The following is a 20821-nucleotide window of genomic DNA, read 5'->3' as shown; positions in this document are numbered from 1 at the left end:
CTGTCTTTTTTTAGCTCACCTGTCCCGAAGGGACAAGTGAGCTTATGCCATCACTTGGCGTCCGTCGTCGTCCATCGTCTGTCGTCCATCGTCCGTCGTCTGTCGTCGTTAACTATTTCAAGAATCTTCTCCTCTGTAACTACTGGGCCAAATACTTTCAAACTTTAACTGAATGTTCCTTAGGGTATCTAATTTATAAATTGTATCCGAAGTTATGATCTATCAACAAACATGGTCGCCATTGCTAAAAATAGAACATAGGGGTCAAATGCAGTTTTTGGCTTATAACTCAAAAACCAAAGCATTTAGAGCAAATCTGACCTGGGGCTATATTGTTTATCAGGTCAAGATCTATCTGCCCTGACATTTTCAGATGAATCAGACAACCTGTTGTTGGGTTGCTGCCCCTGAATTGATAATTTTAAGGAAATTTTGCTGTTTTTGGTTATTATCTTGAATATTATTATAGATAGAGATAAACTGTAAACAGGAATAATGTTCAGCAAAGTAAGATTTACAAATAAGTCAAATGACGGAAATGGTCAGTTGACCCCTTTAGGAGTTATTGCCCTTTATAGTCAAATTTTAACCATTTTTCGTAAATCTTAAAAATCTTTTACAAAATTCTTCTCCTCTGAAACTACTGGGCCAAATACTTCCAAACTTTAACTGAATGTTCCTTAGGGTATCTAGTTTGTAAATTGTATCCGAAGTTATGATCTATCAACAAACATGGTCGCCATTGCTAAAAATAGAACATAGGGGTCAAATGCAGTTTTTGGCTTATAACTCAAAAACCAAAGCATTTAGAGCAAATCTGACCTGGGGTTATATTGTTTATCAGGTCAAGATCTACAATGTATCTGCCCTGAAATTTTCAGATGAATTAGACAACCTGTTGTTGGGTTGCTGCCCCTGAATTGATAATTTTAAGGAAATTTTACTGTTTTTGGTTATTATCTTGAATATAATTATAGATAGAAATAAACTGTAAACAGCAATGATGTTCAGCAAAGTAAGATCTTCAATTAAGTCAATTTGACCAAAATTGTCAATTGACCCCTTAAGGAGTTATTGCCTTACTTTAAAAAATCTTCTCCTTTGAAACTGCTGTATCAATTTCAGCCAAACTTAGGCTTAATGAGTTTCAGAGTATTTAGTATAAATTTTATATTTTATTTCCTTGTATGTCAAGAAACATAGCTACTATGGCTAAAATAGAACATAGGAGAAAATGATTATTTTTTTGGCTTTTGAAGAAAATAGGACGATCCAAAAAACATTTAAATAAATTGAAAAGCCAAAATAATCATTGATGAGAGATTTAACCAAAAGAATTAAGGTGAGCGATTCAGGCTCTTGAGAGCCTCTTGTTTTTGTATCCTTTACTGAACTGTGATGTATTTTGTTTTTTGTTTTTTCATTGCTTTAGAAACAGTTCTAGGATTGTTGAATCTTTTTATTTTACATATTGAATGTTAGTTTTGAGATTGCACTTAACTTTAATTTTATATTTTACTTGTGTATGTTATAGCATTTTGTTTTGTCTTAATTTTTAGAATATATATGCCAATTATAGAATGTTTCTTGAATGCTGAAATTATTTTTGTTCATGTTAACTATATATAAGAAAGCAATTTATTGAATATAAAATGTCACAAACATGAGATTTGTTCACAAATAAATGGATATGTGTTGAAAACATCTAATTAATTGGATTTCACTTAAAAAGTATACAAATAAATGATAACATGATATTCAAGTTGCAAAATGTTATTGTGGAGTTTTCTGTTTTCATCTTTCTTAGATTGATATACTCACCCACATATTCAAGTTGCAAAATGTTATTGTGGAGTTTTCTGTTTTCATCTTTCTTAGATTGATATACTCACCCACATATTCAAGTTGCCAAATTTTATGGCGGAGTTTTCTGTTTACATCTTTATTATATTGATATACTCACCGAAATAGTCTACAAAATTAAAATGCTTTTGATACAACATATGTCAAGTCAAATGTGAAGTGAAATTTTGTACTGGGCATTGTAAAGAATAATAACATACCCTTTAATAATAGAAAGGCATGATCATGCATAGGCAGGCATTTTAGATTTTAAATTGAATTATTTCTTTATTTAATTAAAAACATGGGGTACAGAACTTGATCTTACATGTAGCTTTCATATCTTTTTACATAAAAAAGGTGTTGTGCTTTACTTTCTCTAGTTTGAGTTTATAATTTGTGGAATGGTTTCCTTTTTTCTGGCATGAATGATATTGTTATTATGTGCAATAGTTCTTTATCAAATGGTGCTTTTAGATATCTTAGTTTTGTTTAATATTGTTTTTAATTTGCTATTTTTATTTTTTATTTTTCTTATATTGTGAAGATGGTCACAGATGTTAAGCATAATAATCAATGTCACCCGTAATCTTAAATTTTGCACTATTTTAATGTTCTTTCTTGTTATCAACACTTTTGTTATTGAAAAGAGCACTTTAAATTTAGATTAATTTAGACTTATTATAATTGCTGTCTGTTAAATTTCTATTTTATATGACAGTCTATGCTGTAATTCTAGTCATTGAATTATTGCCCTTCCTTTTTGCGATTTGCGATTTAATTTTTACATTATGATGCTTAAAAATTCAAGACATTGGCAAAGTTCGTCAACAATGGATTAGTCATAGAGTAATAGAAGGACATTTCCTGGTAAACACATCAGTTAAAAAAAATATTTTTTTAACTAGAGTGGAAATTTATTGTCATCTTTTTTTTCAAACTTTCCTTTTCAAAACATTTTAAATGGTATTAACTATAGCCTTAACTATATGTTCCATTAGTTCTTATAGTTTGATAATTACCACATAAGCATGTTTCATTTACCTGATTGTTCACAAATTTGTACTCTTATTTGTATGAGCCTAATGTTGATTTACTTTTTTGGTTTGCTATTGTAGATCTCTTCATATTATTTTATCAAAAAGTAATTGATTCATATAAAAAAGTTAAAATATATGGGAATTCATTTATTTTTTTGATATTGACATATGCCTTCTATACATGCTATTAAATTTCAACAGTATGATAAATCAACAGAATACACAATTTATCAAATAGCTGTCAATATTCAAGAAATATATGAAGGTAGACTGATATATTTTAACTTTGAAGGAATAGGCACTTAAACTAACAAGATATTTTATAAAACAATATTTGTTCATCCTTACTAAAAATTCTAGAAAATTAACCATAATTAAGACAATTTAATTAAATTTCCAGAATTTTTAGAAAGGATGAACAAATATTGTTTCATAAAATATAAATTGTGAGAGAATAGTTGTTGAACTACTTTTGCTCTTTAAAATTGAAGGATGACACTTATTTAGGAGTGATATATTTTCATATCAATTTACTCTCTGCTAACTTGGGAAGTAAAATAGTCATTGTTTTAAAAAAGAAAAGTCAACAATGTGTCAATCTTTTGGTAATCAATGCAACACAGTATTTACTGTGATCATGTATACATTTATTACATTTTGAAATCTGGTTAGAATTGACCATATGCAATGGTTGGTCTATGTAGAACACAATTCTAAAGATTGTTTTTTATCAGTATTATATTATAATAGAAATCCATTTTTAACTGCTGTGGATATCTAGTCATTGTTTGAAGGATACTCATTTTGCATAGGTACCATTTTATTGTATGCACATTACACTGTTTATAATGTTTGTTTTTAGTTTTTTTTATATATTTTGTAGTATAGAGATACAGCAACTACTGTTGTTTGGGGAATGCTTATGGGTGAACAGGTTTTTTTCCAATATCTATAGACCAATTTCCATTCATATACAAAAAAGTATTACCTATCAAAAGATAATATTTGGTCAGTGAGGCAAAAAAACTGAGAGTTCCTGTATTTTTAACCGTTATAAAAGTTTGATTTCTCGACTATAAATTTGTCTCTAAAAGGACATGGTTTGTCCCTAGGAGGATTTATACAATAAAAACAAAGTTTGTGAAATCCATAATTTTTTTAAACAAAAATATCTGTAGCAGTAAGTAATATATGAGTAATAATTTGACAGGTAAGTTGTAGGTTTTTTTTAGGAAAATTAGATGGTCCAAAAGATCTCATATTTATGCACCTTTGGCTTAATCAAGAAACTTTTTTCACTTTTTAAATGTTAATATAAAATAACAAAAGTTCCTATGTTGAGCATTTTCACAGTTTTATAAATCAAGTCCAATGTATAACAGGACTGCCACTCTTTTTAAAAAAAATTTCTTAAGAATGAAAATACTTGTAAGTCATACACATTTCAGTATAACTTGCAATCAATTTTAATCAGAAGATGTTTTGTGAAAAGAGCTACTGGTATTTAAGGAAATTGGTCTATTTTGTTCAGGTTATGGACATTTTTTATATTGATGCCAAAGGATGAAAGGGAAACTTTATACTAATGTTGACTGAAGTTTATTATCTCATTGCAAGTTTGGAATGGCAAATTGATTTGTATGGCAATTCATAAATATTTTCATAAATATTTGAATGGAAGTTTTGAAGTTATTTTGTTACAATTCTACTGGTGCCAAAACATCATCATGTGTACACTTTGTTATAAATTTTATTTGATGGTACATCATTCTATAATAAACACTTGAAAATTGTGTTTCAGTTGCTTTTATTTTACTTGGTAACAGAATGGTTTATAGTCTGCCATATATTGGTAAAGAGATTTTTTTCTTCAGAAAAGGCCTTTTGGATGTACTTAGGTGAGGTTAGGTGAAAATTAATAAATTAAGAAGTTAAAGTTGATACTATAAGCTGTTACAGCAACAATTAAGGATAATAAACTGTTATCACAGAGATATGTCTCGCCTTTTTGTAATTTTGATTATGAAAATGTTGAAATCAAAGTCAATAGACCATGACTGAGGGGGCGGACCCAAATTATTTCCATGGCAATGAGATGTGGCAATGGTAATACATCTGCATACCAATTATCATTGATGTACCACAAGTGGATCTCCATAAACTGACCTAATCACAAAATAATACATGTAAAGTAAGCAAACCATTCAAAGTCAATAGACCATGACTGAGGGGGCGGAGCCAAATAATCTCCATGGCAATGAGATGTGGCAATGGTAATACATCTGCATACCAATTATCATTGACATAGCACTAGTGGTTCCCCATAAAACTGAGCTAATCACAAACTAATACATTTTGATGCCGACGCCAGAAACAGCATACCTATGTCTCGCTTTTTGACTCCGTCAATGCGAGACAAAAATAAGCTAGAAATATTGATAGGTCATGGACCTTCTTTTCGAGATATTTCAGATTTAAAATATGGCAGGAAAAGGCTGACTCAGCCTTTTACCTTACATTTGAATTGGTATTATATGGTCTCCAAACAAAAGAGAGAAAATCAAGAATCTTCTAAAATTTTGGTAAATGACCTTTCATGAGCTATTAAGTCTTAGAATCATATTCAAAACAGTGTGGTCCTGGCCATTGATTGACGACCTTAAATATCCCATTGACTGGGACAGATTAGGTGAACGTTTGTCGGTAACAATCACTGCTCACTATGTACTTGTTAAAGACACTGAATCTGTGGGGTCACCAAAGGTTCTCAACACCTAAAAAAAGCAATTCGAAAAACGAATCCGGAATAATATGATGTGTTGATTTATATCAATAATATAAATCAAAACATTAAGGTTATTCCTGAATAATTTTTCGAATTATTTTATTATTAAAGGCGTTAAGAACCTTTGGTGACCCCACAGTTTAAATTCTATAATAAGTAAGAAGTGAGCAATGGTCGTTATAGACAAACGTTGACCTAATCTGTCCCAGTCAATGGGATAATTTAGGTCGTCAATCAATGGCCAGGACCACAATGTTTTGAATATGATTCTATGTGAAAAATAAATAGGTGTTGTGGGGCAAAATAATTTACATTTACATGTATTGTATGGAAAAACACCAAGGAGTCTGAAAATTTGACACAAATTTCAAAACCTCACATAATTACATCCTTATATAGAATATTTTAAAGATTTAGAAGATGGTCAATCTCTCCCTTGTACAAGATAACATTTAAAGATGGATTGTAAACTGATAGTAAAAGATGATTACATATATATACATGATCAAAGAGATGTGAATAAACTACAATGAGGCCCATCCTACAAACTAGACATCTGAAGGTCATCATGGTATGAAATGATGGACTGACATTCTGTCAAGTACCCTTAATTTTCCTGACTCCAGTTATATTGTAGAAGCATATTGAATACCTTGGTCACATTGTAGCATGCTCCCTTTAGATAAAACTTGAGATGATATGATTTCAATATTTGTTGTTTTCAGTTAAAAATCTTTTAAGGAAGAGAAAATATATGTTTTGGCAACTCATGACACACAATCACTTCATACACTTGGATAATATTATAATAAACAAAGGAACAGCTCTTTTATTGCAATGTTTCTCAATCCATTACTTAGAAGAGTGATGTAATTAGGCATTTCAATTGAATATTCAAATGTATGGAATATCTGATAATGGATGTCAAGCATCATTAATCAATTAAACAATTAATTCCATATGTCTGGCACACAATATTTGTTTAAAAAAATAAAGTCCAGTAGCACCAGAATTAGTATCCTGTTATGGTCAAAATTATCTGACTATGTAAGACAAGTTTTGTGAGTATGCCCAAACCTCAATCCTATAACGAAAACATGAAAAGTAAGTCACTTTGAAGTTGCAAGATTCTGGAAATGGTCATATTTGCCAGTCATATCCTAAAATGAAGGGGATTGTCCTAATGAGTAATTGAGATTTAGGAAAAACTTTAGTTTATAATAGAAATAATTTCATTGACTCAATGTTTGAACTATGCTTAAAGAAGTTGTCAATTTCTATGTCATTTGGTCTCCTGTGAAGAGTTGTCTCATTGGCAATCATACCACATCTCCTTTCTTATATTTTTAACAACTTTTGGTTTAGTTTTACATATTTATACATGTATCATAGATCATCTCTAAAACTTTGTGGTCACTTTGACTGTTACAAAGAGTTATACAATAAACTTCCACTTTCTCATGTCCTAATTAGTTTTACTGAGCGACAAACTGTGTCAAAATCCTGACCACATAAAAATAAAACCAAATATTTGATGACTTGCTGACAGCTACGCAGCATTGTAACATTCCTATAAAGTGATTCACCTAACAGTAAGATATTTTAAGCCTTTAGAAGATGGTCAATCTCTCCCTTGTACAAGATAACATTTAAAGATGGATTGTAAACTGATAGTAAAAGATGATTACATATATACACATGATCAAAGAGATGTGAATAAACTACAATGAGGCCCATCCTACAAACTAGACATCTGAAGGTCATCATGGTATGAAATGATGGACTGACATTCTGTCAAGTACCCTTAATTTTCCTGACTCCAGTTATATTGTAGAAGCATATTGAATACCTTGGTCACATTGTAGCATGCTCCCTTTAGATTAAACTTGAGATGATATGATTTCAATATTTGTTGTTTTCAGTTAAAAATCTTTTAAGGAAGAGAAAATATATGTTTTGGCAACTCATGACACACAATCACTTCATACACTTGGATAATATTATAATAAACAAAGGAACAGCTCTTTTATTGCAATGTTTCTCAATCCATTACTTAGAAGAGTGATGTAATTAGGCATTTCAATTGAATATTCAAATGTATGGAATATCTGATAATGGATGTCAAGCATCATTAATCAATTAAACAATTAATTCCATATGTCTGGCACACAATATTTGTTTAAAAAAATAAAGTCCAGTAGCACCAGAATTAGTATCCTGTTATGGTCAAAATTATCTGACTATGTAAGACAAGTTTTGTGAGTATGTCCAAACCTCAATCCTATAACGAAAACATGAAAAGTAAGTCACTTTGAAGTTGCAAGATTCTGGAAATGGTCATATTTGCCAGTCATATCCTAAAATGAAGGGGATTGTCCTAATGAGTAATTGAGATTTAGGAAAAACTTTAGTTTATAATAGAAATAATTTCATTGACTCAATGTTTGAACTATGCTTAAAGAAGTTGTCAATTTCTATGTCATTTGGTCTCCTGTGAAGAGTTGTCTCATTGGCAATCATACCACATCTCCTTTCTTATATTTTTAACAACTTTTGGTTTAGTTTTACATATTTATACATGTATCATAGATCATCTCTAAAACTTTGTGGTCACTTTGACTGTTACAAAGAGTTATACAATAAACTTCCACTTTCTCATGTCCTAATTAGTTTTACTGAGCGACAAACTGTGTCAAAATCCTGACCACATAAAAATAAAACCAAATATTTGATGACTTGCTGACAGCTACGCAGCATTGTAACATTCCTATAAAGTGATTCACCTAACAGTAAGATATTTTAAGCCTTTAGAAGATGGTCAATCTCTCCCTTGTACAAGATAACATTTAAAGATGGATTGTAAACTGATAGTAAAAGATGATTACATATATACACATGATCAAAGAGATGTGAATAAACTACAATGAGGCCCATCCTACAAACTAGACATCTGAAGGTCATCATGGTATGAAATTCTGTCAAGTACCCTTAATTTTCCTGACTCCAGTTATATTGTAGAAGCATATTGAATACCTTGGTCACATTGTAGCATGCTCCCTTTAGATTAAACTTGAGATGATATGATTTCAATATTTGTTGTTTTCAGTTAAAAATCTTTTAAGGAAGAGAAAATATATGTTTTGGCAACTCATGACACACAATCACTTCATACACTTGGATAATATTATAATAAACAAAGGAACAGCTCTTTTATTGCAATGTTTCTCAATCCATTACTTAGAAGAGTGATGTAATTAGGCATTTCAATTGAATATTCAAATGTATGGAATATCTGATAATGGATGTCAAGCATCATTAATCAATTAAACAATTAATTCCATATGTCTGGCACACAATATTTGTTTAAAAAAATAAAGTCCAGTAGCACCAGAATTAGTATCCTGTTATGGTCAAAATTATCTGACTATGTAAGACAAGTTTTGTGAGTATGCCCAAACCTCAATCCTATAACGAAAACATGAAAAGTAAGTCACTTTGAAGTTGCAAGATTCTGGAAATGGTCATATTTGCCAGTCATATCCTAAAATGAAGGGGATTGTCCTAATGAGTAATTGAGATTTAGGAAAAACTTTAGTTTATAATAGAAATAATTTCATTGACTCAATGTTTGAACTATGCTTAAAGAAGTTGTCAATTTCTATGTCATTTGGTCTCCTGTGAAGAGTTGTCTCATTGGCAATCATACCACATCTCCTTTCTTATATTTTTAACAACTTTTGGTTTAGTTTTACATATTTATACATGTATCATAGATCATCTCTAAAACTTTGTGGTCACTTTGACTGTTACAAAGAGTTATACAATAAACTTCCACTTTCTCATGTCCTAATTAGTTTTACTGAGCGACAAACTGTGTCAAAATCCTGACCACATAAAAATAAAACCAAATATTTGATGACTTGCTGACAGCTACGCAGCATTGTAACATTCCTATAAAGTGATTCACCTAACAGTAAGATATTTTAAGCAACAATGGTATGTTGGATCTTAGCTTTCAAATGGTCTTAATCAAACTAGTTTAAACCTGCCACATTATGTGTATGCTTGTCTTAAGTCAGGACCCTGTTATTCAGTGGTGGTTGTTTTTCCTTAATTCTTTTGTATATAAATTAGGCTGTTAGTTTTATTGTTTGCATTATCTTGCATCTGTCATTTTTGGCCCTGTCATAGATGACTGCATTATGGGCTTTGCTCATTGTTAAGATCGTATGGTTACCTATAGTTGCTAAATTCTGTGTCATTTGATCTCTTGTGGAGCATTGGCAATCATACCACATCTACTTTTTATATTAAACCTCTCTCTATGCTAGGTCTGTTTGTCTCCAATCATTTTGACACAACTGCATCTTTTCTTGAAGCAGTGCAATGGTGCTCTCTGAGAACTCCTCATACATATGATAATTTTTTAACACTGCCTCAAATAAATCACTTGCTACTTGTCAACAAGATAAAACTAACACAAGTCTGCAAATATTTAAATTGCTTTACTACAAGTCTAACATAGTCTAATTAACATGTTATATGTAAAATTGTAAATTCATTATCAAGCAATATTATCAACAAATTTGACATTGAATTGATTATTCTTTCCTCATCTCTAGCCTCTACTTTTCCTTGAATAATGTACCATAACCTTTACTAGCTATCATATTATTATCATATATAGAAACTAAAAGGTTAATATCCCAGAAAGTAACTACTGTAAATTTATACATTATTGTGAGGTTTTATTATTGCTAAAATTGGGACAGGTTTTAATAGAATGAATTGAACTCGCATTTTGGTCTAAAATTACAAAATCACAATAATAAATGCACACAATAAATTCTGAATTTACAGTAATGCTATATGGCAGAACCTAGAAAGGCATTTTTTAGTAAAGTTTTTCTTCATTGATAAATGGTAACACTTATCGAGACAGACCAATAAAAAATGTTTAATTTACCAAGGTTTATCAAGTATCTAATCCTTGAGTTTTGAATGGAGAAATATTATATTCACACTTAAAACTTTTAAAAATGTATGTTCAATGTTCAATGTCCTCAGACACATTATGTTATTAGCATTTCAAAAACTGATAAAAGTTGCATTGCACCTTCCCCTGCTATGTATAAAGTCATCACAATTAAAATAGAACAAAACATAATAATATCAACATATTGCTCATTGTTTTTTTAAATGTAAGAGATGACTGAATTAGGATTTCACCATTTGATTAAGAGCTGAATTTTTTAATCTTATAGATTCATGTGGCTTATAAATATATATACAATGACCCATACAATTGCATAACAAACTTAAAAACAAAATATACATTAAAATTACAACTGGCAATGTTAAGCAAAGCTAGTAAAGTCAGAGACAGAAAGCACTACATAATATAATTAATGATATCATAAAATATAAAGTCTTATTTAATTCTATTAAATAAATAACTAATGACACTCCTAAATGTCTTGTTGGTAGAGTTCCCTAAAGGGCAAGATACAGTAAATTGTCTATGACACAAATTTTGATATATCAGGAAATAATTGAATAAAATATTTTTTATCGTTAAATTTTTTTTTTTTTTTTTTTATACAACTTTGCAATACAACCTTGGCTCAGTGAACCCCTTGGCTCATTGAACTATAACTCAAAATCAATAAATAACACATTTAACTGTATAAAATCCTTAGCAAAAGTATATCAATTAAAAATAATAGCACCAAGAACTATGTCCAAAAACCGCCTTTTGTTAGCATTAAAGATCAAAGAAGCCTATTTTGTATCTATAACTATAAAAATAAGAAGAGGTGGTATGATTGTCAATGAGACAACTTTTCACTGAGACCAAATGATTAGGGTCAAGGAGACAAACATTTTAAGTTCTGTTGCAAATTGTCTTAAATTTTTGTAAATCCTTCGTAAAAACATTATTTAAGCATTTACAAAATGTATAGTGCCATACTTGTTAAATTAAACACCTCTAATTCATGAATTTCATATTCCTAGAAGTTTGTCTCCGAATATTGTATAGTTTAAGTGATCATGACAACATCTTTTTACAATTTGTATGCAGCGTGTCTTTTTAAAGAACTCTTATAAATTTAATTTAATGGCCTAAATCACTAGGTAATCAGAAGATGCATAATGGTATGGTAGACATTATCATAAAAACAATTTGTTAGATAATTTTTCCAATGGTGTAAAATCTTTTACAAAGAATTCAAAAATTATCCAAATTTGGTTAATACAAAAAACATTAAGCTAGGAGCACATAATTAGTATGACAAGACAGCATTATAAGCAAAAAACTTTTCTTATATAATTCTTTTTTGTTTTAGTTTGATATACAGTGTATCAACTTACATAGATTTTCAGGTTCATTATAAACATTTTATCATATTTTTTACTAAAAAAATTACATCAACATCTGTGCCATTAAAAGTTTTAGATCATTCAGCATGGTACGAAATATGTCCCTGAAGCATTGAATAATATTTTTTGTAATACTAGCATTAAAACTATTTGTCCATTGGTAATGTAGATTGGTCCGAAAACTGTTTATTCTCTTGATGTTCCAATCATCTATCATAATACAGCTTTATGTAAGATTGTTGCATTAGCACTATAGTCCATGGGAAGTGTAAACTGAACGTCTTTGGCACCGAGACAGGCTGCTCCTAAAGCTGCTGATTGGGTCAGATCAAGGAGACAAAATTTTTGTATTCTGTCACAATTTGTCTTTAAAACATTTGTAAATCCTAAAAGTAGAAAAACATAAATCAAAATCCTTGAAAGCACTAAGTGGGTAACCATTGTACTTAACTTGTATTGTGAACTTAGTATTAAACATTGTAATAAGTAAAGAAACATTTAGTACCCAACACTTTCACTAAAATTTGGCTCGTTTAATTTTCATATAAAATTTTCAAAGTATTTACTTCAATGTACTTTGACACAAAAATATAAAAATTTTAAAAATTTTGACCAGACTGTTTTGTCAGAAAAATTACACTGGTTATATAGCAATTTGAAAAAAACCAATTTTGATCATTGAGAAGCTTATATTCCTTTAACAACACAGTTTAGATGACTTTACAGAGTTATCTCCCTGTAGTGTTAGGTTCCACCTTAAGCAATATTTTTTATGGAATGATTTCCCTTTTTCCACAGATTTACACACTATGTACTGCTTTCTGCATATAAATAAAAGGTGATGCACCAGTATATGCCAATAACAGACACCACCACTTCTACACAAATAAACTAAAGACATCACTAAGGTAATAGACATTATAATTATTCAACTATAGACATGTTTATTTCGTCCTGATTATGCATGAAATATTTCCACTGGACGTTAAGCAACCAACAATCAATCAATCAATCAACATATGTTTATTTATAAAAGTTGAAAATAAAATTTCACAGAAGCAATCAAATATTAAAAATAACACAACTTCTCTTTATAGAGCCATAAAAGAAGGGTATGTGCATTAAAGAACAGGAAATGCAATGGCCATTTCAAAATGAATGAATATATAACAAAAAATAACCCTTTACAACCCTCTCCTAATTATAGAAAATGATAAGTTAACAACAGAGCCTTTGAAATGATATCAGTAGCATCAAAATGTCATTGGAGACAAAATTCTGTGTGAACCAATTGATATAGACTATAAATGATAGCATTTACCTTGTTGTAGAAGATCCCAGCTCTTCCATACAGAACCAACACACACAATATTCAGACCATTTTCTCCATCCAGCAGAGACTGATCATCAAAAAGAATTTTAAAAAAAATAGTTATGGAAATCATCATTTATAATGCTTCAACAAAAATATAATGTATATGTACAAATACATATATTAATTTTTTGTTTTCAGCCGATAGTTAATTGGTAATATAGATGCACTGTAAGCCTGTGTTGCTCAACTTGATCTATGTGCCTTTCAACAATGACCACTCTCCAAAATTAAGACTAGAATATTATTCATGACATAACTCTCTTGATAAGTTTTCTGTATTATTTAATTTTCCAAAAATCAAACAAATGGTTAAAACCATCTATTGAGGGAAATTATTTAAACAAAAAGTTGACCCACTATTTTGCTCATGTTTAACATATTCATAAATCTTGTCTTATATTACTTTTGTAGCTTTGAAGTTTCAGGATAAATTCTTATGGTGGTATGGTGCCTCAACAAGGTGCAAAATAAAATCTAACCTGGTCTATCTTTGGTTCCAAGCCAACAATATGTCTGGCAAGAATATCTCCTGCATCACAGAATAACTGTAAACATAATTTATCCTTCTCTTCTGAAGCACCTGAAAGTTTACTAAAGGTTTAGTATGAACCATTAAGGACATTCATTTAATAGACACACATTATTATGGCTTATTTTTTTACTAAAATGCTTTCATATCTTTTGATATTTTAATAAAATTCACTTCTCTTTAGAACATTTTTTACTTTTTTCATATATGTAATTTTTTCTCAAAATCTGATTATTTTTGCTCTGTTTTTCTTGTTTTTTCTGTTTTGGTGTATGATTAGGCTGCTTTTTTATCCCTTATTATGAAAATCAAATGCATTTGTATTGTCCATGAATAATAAGAAACATGCAACACTGTAATATTCTTTATTTTTTATAAATGAGGTGTTTCAAGTTGATTATAAATTACAAATTAAGTCTAGGTTTACAATACAGAATTTCTTCCTACTACCAAATAGTAGTCAATCAAATTTGTTTTTTTTAAACTTGGATGGACTGATGGATTATCATTGTGATTTGAAATCAGGATTTGGTAGCTGATAGAAAAAAAAATGCAATTTCTGACAAAAGGCTGTAAATTTTGATTCAATTTGAGCAAATTTGGAATTTCATTTCAATCATTTGTATTTAAAGTCTGTCATGAATAAGACTGATAAAAATACTGTTTCTAGGCCCTCATTTCAAACTGATGACAAGATCATATCAAAGCAAAATACACAATTTTTTTATTTCATTGACTGTTTTTTTCATTAGCCATGTTATACATACCACTGACCTCTTGCTAATTCTTTACACATCCCTGCGATGAACGACTTGTCAAAATTTGTGTAGAAACTTCCAAGTATTTGGTTCCTGTCTTGTATCTGTATAATTCAGAAATGAAAAAAAATGTCTCATTAAAAATAACATAGTTCATTTCTTTTCAAGGCAACTTGAAGGGCATCATTTCAAATTTCTGAAGTTTACTAAAGCCATGAGATTAGTTTTACTAAAAAAACACACACTTTTTCGGGTATAAAACAAGAGTGCACACGCTGAAATGTCTCGCCATCTTTACTAATCATTGATATTATGCTGATAGTCTTAAATAGAAAGTTTATTACAAGTGTCATATAAACTCAACATAAACCAAGAAAACGAAACCTGTTGACCTATTGCTTATAAATTAAGAAAAACAGACCAAAACACAATCACATAACACTTAACAATGAACCATGAATATGAGATCAAGGTCAAGTAAAACCTGCCCGCCTGACATATAGATCATAAAATATTTCCTTACACCAAATATAGTTGACCTAATGCATATAGTATTAGAAAAATAGACCAAAACTCAAAAACTTAACTTTGACTTCTGAACCATGAAAATGAGGTCAAGGTCAGATAACACCTGTCTGCTAGACATGTACACCTTACAACCATTCCATACACCAAATATAGTAGACCTATTGCATATAGTTTGAGAAAAATAGACCAAAACTCAAAAACTTAACTTTGACCACTGAACCATGAAAAAGGTTGAGGTCAAGTCAGATGACACCTGTCAGCTAGACATGTACACCTTACAATCATTCCATACACTAAATATAGTAGACCTATTACATATAGTATAAGAAAAACAGACAAAAACTCAATATCTTAACTTTGACCACTGAACCATGAAAATGAGGTCAAGGTCAGATGACACCTGTCAGCTAGACATGTACATGTACACATTTCAATCATTCCATACACCAATTATAGTAGACCTATTACATATAGTATGAGAAAAACAGACAAAAACACAAAAACTTAACTATAACCACTGAACCATGAAAATGAGGTCAAGGTCAGATGACATCTGCCAGTTGGACATGTACACCTTACAGTCCTTCCATACACCGAATATACTAGACCTATTGCTTATAGTATCTGAGATATGGACTTGACCACCAAAACTCAACCTTGTTCACTGATCCATGAAATGAAGTCCAGTCAAGTAAAAACTGTCTGACAGACATGAGGACCTTGCAAGGTATGCACATACCAAATATAATTATCTTATTACTAATAATAAGAGAGAATTTAACATTACTACAAATCTTAACTTTTTTTTCAAGGAGTCACTGAACCATGAGAATGAGGTCAAGGACATTGGACATGTGACTGTGGAATGTTCGTAACATGAGGCATCTTTATACAAAGAATGAAGCATCCAGGTCTTCCACCTTCTAAAATATAAAGCTTTTAAGAAGTTAGCTAACATCGCCGTCGGATCACTATCCCTATGTCGAGCTTTCTGCAACAAAAGTTGCAGACTCGACAAAAATCACAAAATCAGAAACTAGAAGTATTATCAAATTATGACTAATGTAAATTAGAAAATGCTCTAAACCATTGAATGGTGCATACAAGTGTACTCTAGAATAAAATAATCTTGTGCATGGTCTAAACATCAGTACAAATCCTTATTCTCTCTAGATACTGTATATCTCAAACAATTAAAATTGTCCATAATAATGTGGGCTGAAAGAGCACCAACAATTTATCAATCAATCATCCTTTGTATTTGAAACTTAAAAATGTTATATGCATATTAAATAAGTTTATACCTTAAAATATGTCTTGATGGTATTCCACACATATGTACAATCAAATGGACATACACAAAGATTGTCCTCATGGTCAAATATGGTCTTTATTGCTCTCTGTGCAATCCAGTAAGCTAAATAATGGAAGAAAAGGATAAAAAATCCAAATGTATTATCTATCATAATGAAGTTCAATCAAAATGATCAAAACTAGAATAAAATAATAAATAGGTTTGAATATTATGACATGTTTGGTACCTTAATCAACCTCACAAGTCTATTGTCATGGTAAATTGATCATGCTAAATTTGTTCTAAACAATTTCATCAATGGCATCACTAACAATTGACATGCAATTTTAATTGTTATAGAACCAGATAGAAAAGGAAACTCATATTGGTAAATAATAAAAAGAACAATCACCTTTATACATTCAATCGTATTTTAGATATTGGTTAAAAAAAATTCTATAATTATAATAATATAATCAACCTTTTCTTGTATTCTAACTTGAGAAAAAATTGTGGTGATTTGAGTAAAATTTCTTAGAGGGAGTTACAAAATATATTAAAGTTTACTGATATTGAATTATCTAAGTTCAATTCATAAGAGGTAAACTTAAATTAAACAAGATTGGATTATGCCTGGGCATGCAGTCATAAAAATTTGGAGTATGATTATTATTATTAGAACAAGATCTCAACCAATCACAATAGATGGGATTTGGTGTGAGCACACACATTTTGTTCAGAGTTAAGTTTTATCACCAATATTCCTGGTTTTACAAACTATCCCTACATAGTGATAAATCCTTTTTACACCATACTATGAATTTCAACCTCATGCTCCATAATGGTGAATATGTAAAAATCGTATTACCAATTTATTTAGGTACACATTCATGCATATATATATAAACATATTTTGTACAGCCTACCTGATCCTTCATCACCAAGGAGATGACCCCAACCACCACACCTATACATGCTTCCATCTTCATTGTTTAACTGGCAATTAGACCCAGTTCCTGAAATAAGCACTATGCCCCCTGTAAGAAAAAGAAAAGTGAAAAAAATCTTTTTACATACAATGTGAATGTTTCATAATCTCATTATGACAATAATATAATCTCATTATGACAATAATATAATCTCATTATGACAATAACTATTAGGTTTTGACATTTCCATAAGATATTTGGTACTGGTATATGACATTGAACAATTATTGCACATTTGAAACTTCCCATGAAAAGTACCCATATCTAGAAAATATATATTTTTGTCATATTATGAATGAAAACTTTCAAATGACATCAGAGGTGACATTCGATAATTTAGAATTGCTAATTATCTCCCTTATTTTAAATGAAAATACACAGAAACTATATACTATTGGTTAATTATTATTGGATTTATTATAATGTAAATAATTAGTCTCAGTGACCATGATATATAGATACTAACCTAATGCAGTAGCTGTTGCTATGGCACCCGTTGTATCACTAGATACAGACACATCTTGACTTGCATTGGGATATTTTGACTTCATTCCATCTATCAACTGTTGTTGTGCTTCTTTCTGGTCAGCTCCACTCATACATAAACCCTGCAATACAAAAAATAAGTCAAAATTAAAGATCAATAAATCAGTATCACTTCACTTCTTTTCCATTAAAATAACAGAGATTTTCTATCATGCTGTGTTTTATGTATTTCATTAATTTTCTTGCTTTTGACCAGTTTGTTTGTATGCAGTCCACCATAATTATTTTTCTTTTACATATTTTAAAGTTCTATAAAATAATCTAGAGTACTTGTATATCTTGATGAGGTCCATTGTTTTCTATATGTTTCTATAATTTCTGAATTTTAGATAGTATTTGTTTGATTTCTTTGCCACATACAATTTATTATTTGTTGATACATGTATTACTTTGTACTTTAATGAACAGATGTAGTTGGATAAACATCTAGCAAAATATTTCGCACAAGCTGGCACTAGGGGGCTGTCTTGGAGTGAGAATCCATCTATATAAGTCATGTGTGTTAGATGTATCATAACAATTTATTTCTATTTTTATACCCACCAAAGATTTAATTGGTTTATCTGAATCTAACCCAGCAGATTTCTTAGCTTCCTGTGTCATATCATTCACTCGTTTCAGACATTCCTCTTGACCAATCAGCTGTAAAAAGAGGTAAGAAACTTTAAATATTTTACTTATTAACATAATATACAAGTATGCCAAAAACATTTGTAATGCTTTAAATCATATGTGATCAACCAAAATCTTTCGTTGAGTCCACTTTTGAAATAGAATAGAATTTCTTTCAGCAATATTAATGGACATATTTTACATTTGCCATTTCTGAAACTTTTATAGCTTGAAAAGGGGTATGGGTTTTGCTCATTGTTCAATATTCAAGGTACCGGTAGTCTTTAATTGCTATTTACTGTTTCATTTGGTCTCATAGCAAATCATACCACATCTCCTTATTTTTATATATAATTGTAGGTAATGTCAAGCTATATACAATATTAATTTCTCACTAGTTATGAAACCTATATTGTTTGTTTATATACATACCCACTGATTAGTACATGGTCCTTCACTCCATGCAACAATCTTTCCATCAGATCTGATCAAAACCATCTTAGACTTTGTGGCTCCTCTGAAAAACATTTGACCAAGTTTTGAAACTTAAACATATTAACTGTAAACACAGTAAATTAAGAAATAATGTTCCCATTCATTATTGAACATGATAGTTGTAACCTTATACGTCATTTGGTCTCTGGTAGAGTGTTGTCTCATTGACAATCATACAACATCTTATTTGTCCCTCCTGTTCAGTATTGAATGGCTTTTTTTACAATTAATGACAAATAAATGTTTGAAATATACTATCAAAGAAATTATATTTCATGGACATGATTGACTTTTAATGGTTTTTAAATTGTAAAATGATGATATTTCAATGGTAAAATAAAATTTCTTGTAGTCAAGGGATGTATGGTCCAATACATGTATACCATGTGATGATTCATTGTTCACTGAATGCATATTTTGGCACATACTTGACATAAAAGACATGTAAATTGAGACAAATAACCTGGTTTTTGGTAGTTTTTATTGAACTCCAGTGCAAATCAAATGAAGATAATCATTTGGCAGCAGCAATTGAACATAAAAACTGGTGAAACTAATGTTCCAACTTCAACATATTCTCTATTTAACATGTTTAAATTATATACATTTTACACATGCATGACAAGGCAACAAAATAAAATGAAAATCAGGGTGAACTGACTCAGTCAGGACAAAAGAGGTATAAGAGCGAACAAATACTAAATCACTTATATGAATTATTAATACATGTAATATGGGCAAACAGACCCAGATGCCTGGTTAACCATATAGTTAGATTAGTTTTCATCATCTTGATCATACATTTCTTATAAATTTTCAAGAATATAAAATTATTTCAGATTGAGATATTTGAAATAGTTCCTTGTTGAAACAAAATGTTGCAAATATTGCTATTTAATTTTAGTTTCTTGTGTATAATTCGGAGTTTAGAATGATGTCCATTATCACTGTACTAGTATGCATATTTTTAAGGGGCCAGCTGAAGGACGCCTACGGGTGTGGAAATTTTTTGCTACATTGAAGACCAATTGGTGGCCTTCCTCTGTTGTCTGCTCTATGGTCGGGTTGTTGTCGTTTGACACATTCCCCATTTCCTTTCTCAATTTTATCCTTCAAGTTGACAATCATGACAATGTACCAAAAATGGATCTTTTAAAGACCCATGTACAAATAAAAGGTAAAGCATTGTCATAAAATAAATTATAGCAATATGGATATGCAATGCTTTAAAAGTGATAATCTTGTCAAAGCCACAGCCTCAGCCCCAGGTTAGTGGGTCTCATTGGGGTGACGTGGGATTGCTCATTTTTTGTAAGCGTGACAGTTGAAAGTCAAATTATTGTGCCGTGAAAACGGGAAATGACAAAAAGTTTAGGCTCTTGGCTAAGGCCTTGCCAAAATATTGACAGTTATTGTGTGTAAAATATGCTGCAAAAAAATAAATATCTCTTTTGGAAATTTTGACTAAAAATGGTCTTTATTCTTAAACATATATTTGTGTTACGTGTTCATTTACCCTTCAACTCCTCCATAGTATTCATGTTCACTCATTTCTGGGGCTAGGTAATAATTGTAATTCAACAGAAAATGGGCGTTTCCTTTCCGGACACGTTTCGTTGTTTATTTATTATTTTGATTTTTCTGTAA

At 30.3% G+C, this 20821-nt stretch overlaps 1 protein-coding gene across 1 annotated transcript; it reads right to left on the bottom strand.

The window, feature by feature from the left end:
* Positions 1-10157: 10157 nt before the first annotated feature.
* LOC134715976 (N-acetyl-D-glucosamine kinase-like) lies at positions 10158-20817 on the bottom strand. The gene is made up of 10 exons (XM_063578593.1): positions 20691-20817; positions 19112-19196; positions 18611-18709; positions 17988-18129; positions 17459-17569; positions 16543-16655; positions 14727-14814; positions 13903-14003; positions 13370-13448; positions 10158-12434 (listed from the first exon to the last, which is right to left on the bottom strand). Exons 1-10 carry the CDS (start codon positions 20723-20725, stop codon positions 12262-12264), a joined length of 1026 nt encoding a protein of 341 aa, XP_063434663.1. The 5' UTR covers positions 20726-20817; the 3' UTR covers positions 10158-12261.
* Between the last annotated feature and the right edge of the window lie 4 nt (positions 20818-20821).

This window comes from Mytilus trossulus, chromosome 4, assembly GCF_036588685.1.
Source record: "Mytilus trossulus isolate FHL-02 chromosome 4, PNRI_Mtr1.1.1.hap1, whole genome shotgun sequence".
Classification (NCBI taxonomy): domain Eukaryota; kingdom Metazoa; phylum Mollusca; class Bivalvia; order Mytilida; family Mytilidae; genus Mytilus; species Mytilus trossulus.
This window is presented reverse-complemented; position numbering and strand designations above follow the sequence as displayed.

Excerpts from the sequence above, each read along its gene's own strand:
- LOC134715976 (XM_063578593.1), bottom strand. The coding sequence starts at position 20,725 with ATGAGTGAACATGAATACTATGGAGGAGTTGAAGG. Across the intron at positions 17,570-17,987 it reads AGCAACAGCTACTGCATTAG|GGGGCATAGTGCTTATTTCA; the intron begins GTTAGTATCTAT and ends TTTTTCTTACAG. Across the intron at positions 12,435-13,369 it reads CTGGGATCTTCTACAACAAG|GATTTACAAATGTTTTAAAG; the intron begins GTAAATGCTATC and ends TTCTACTTTTAG.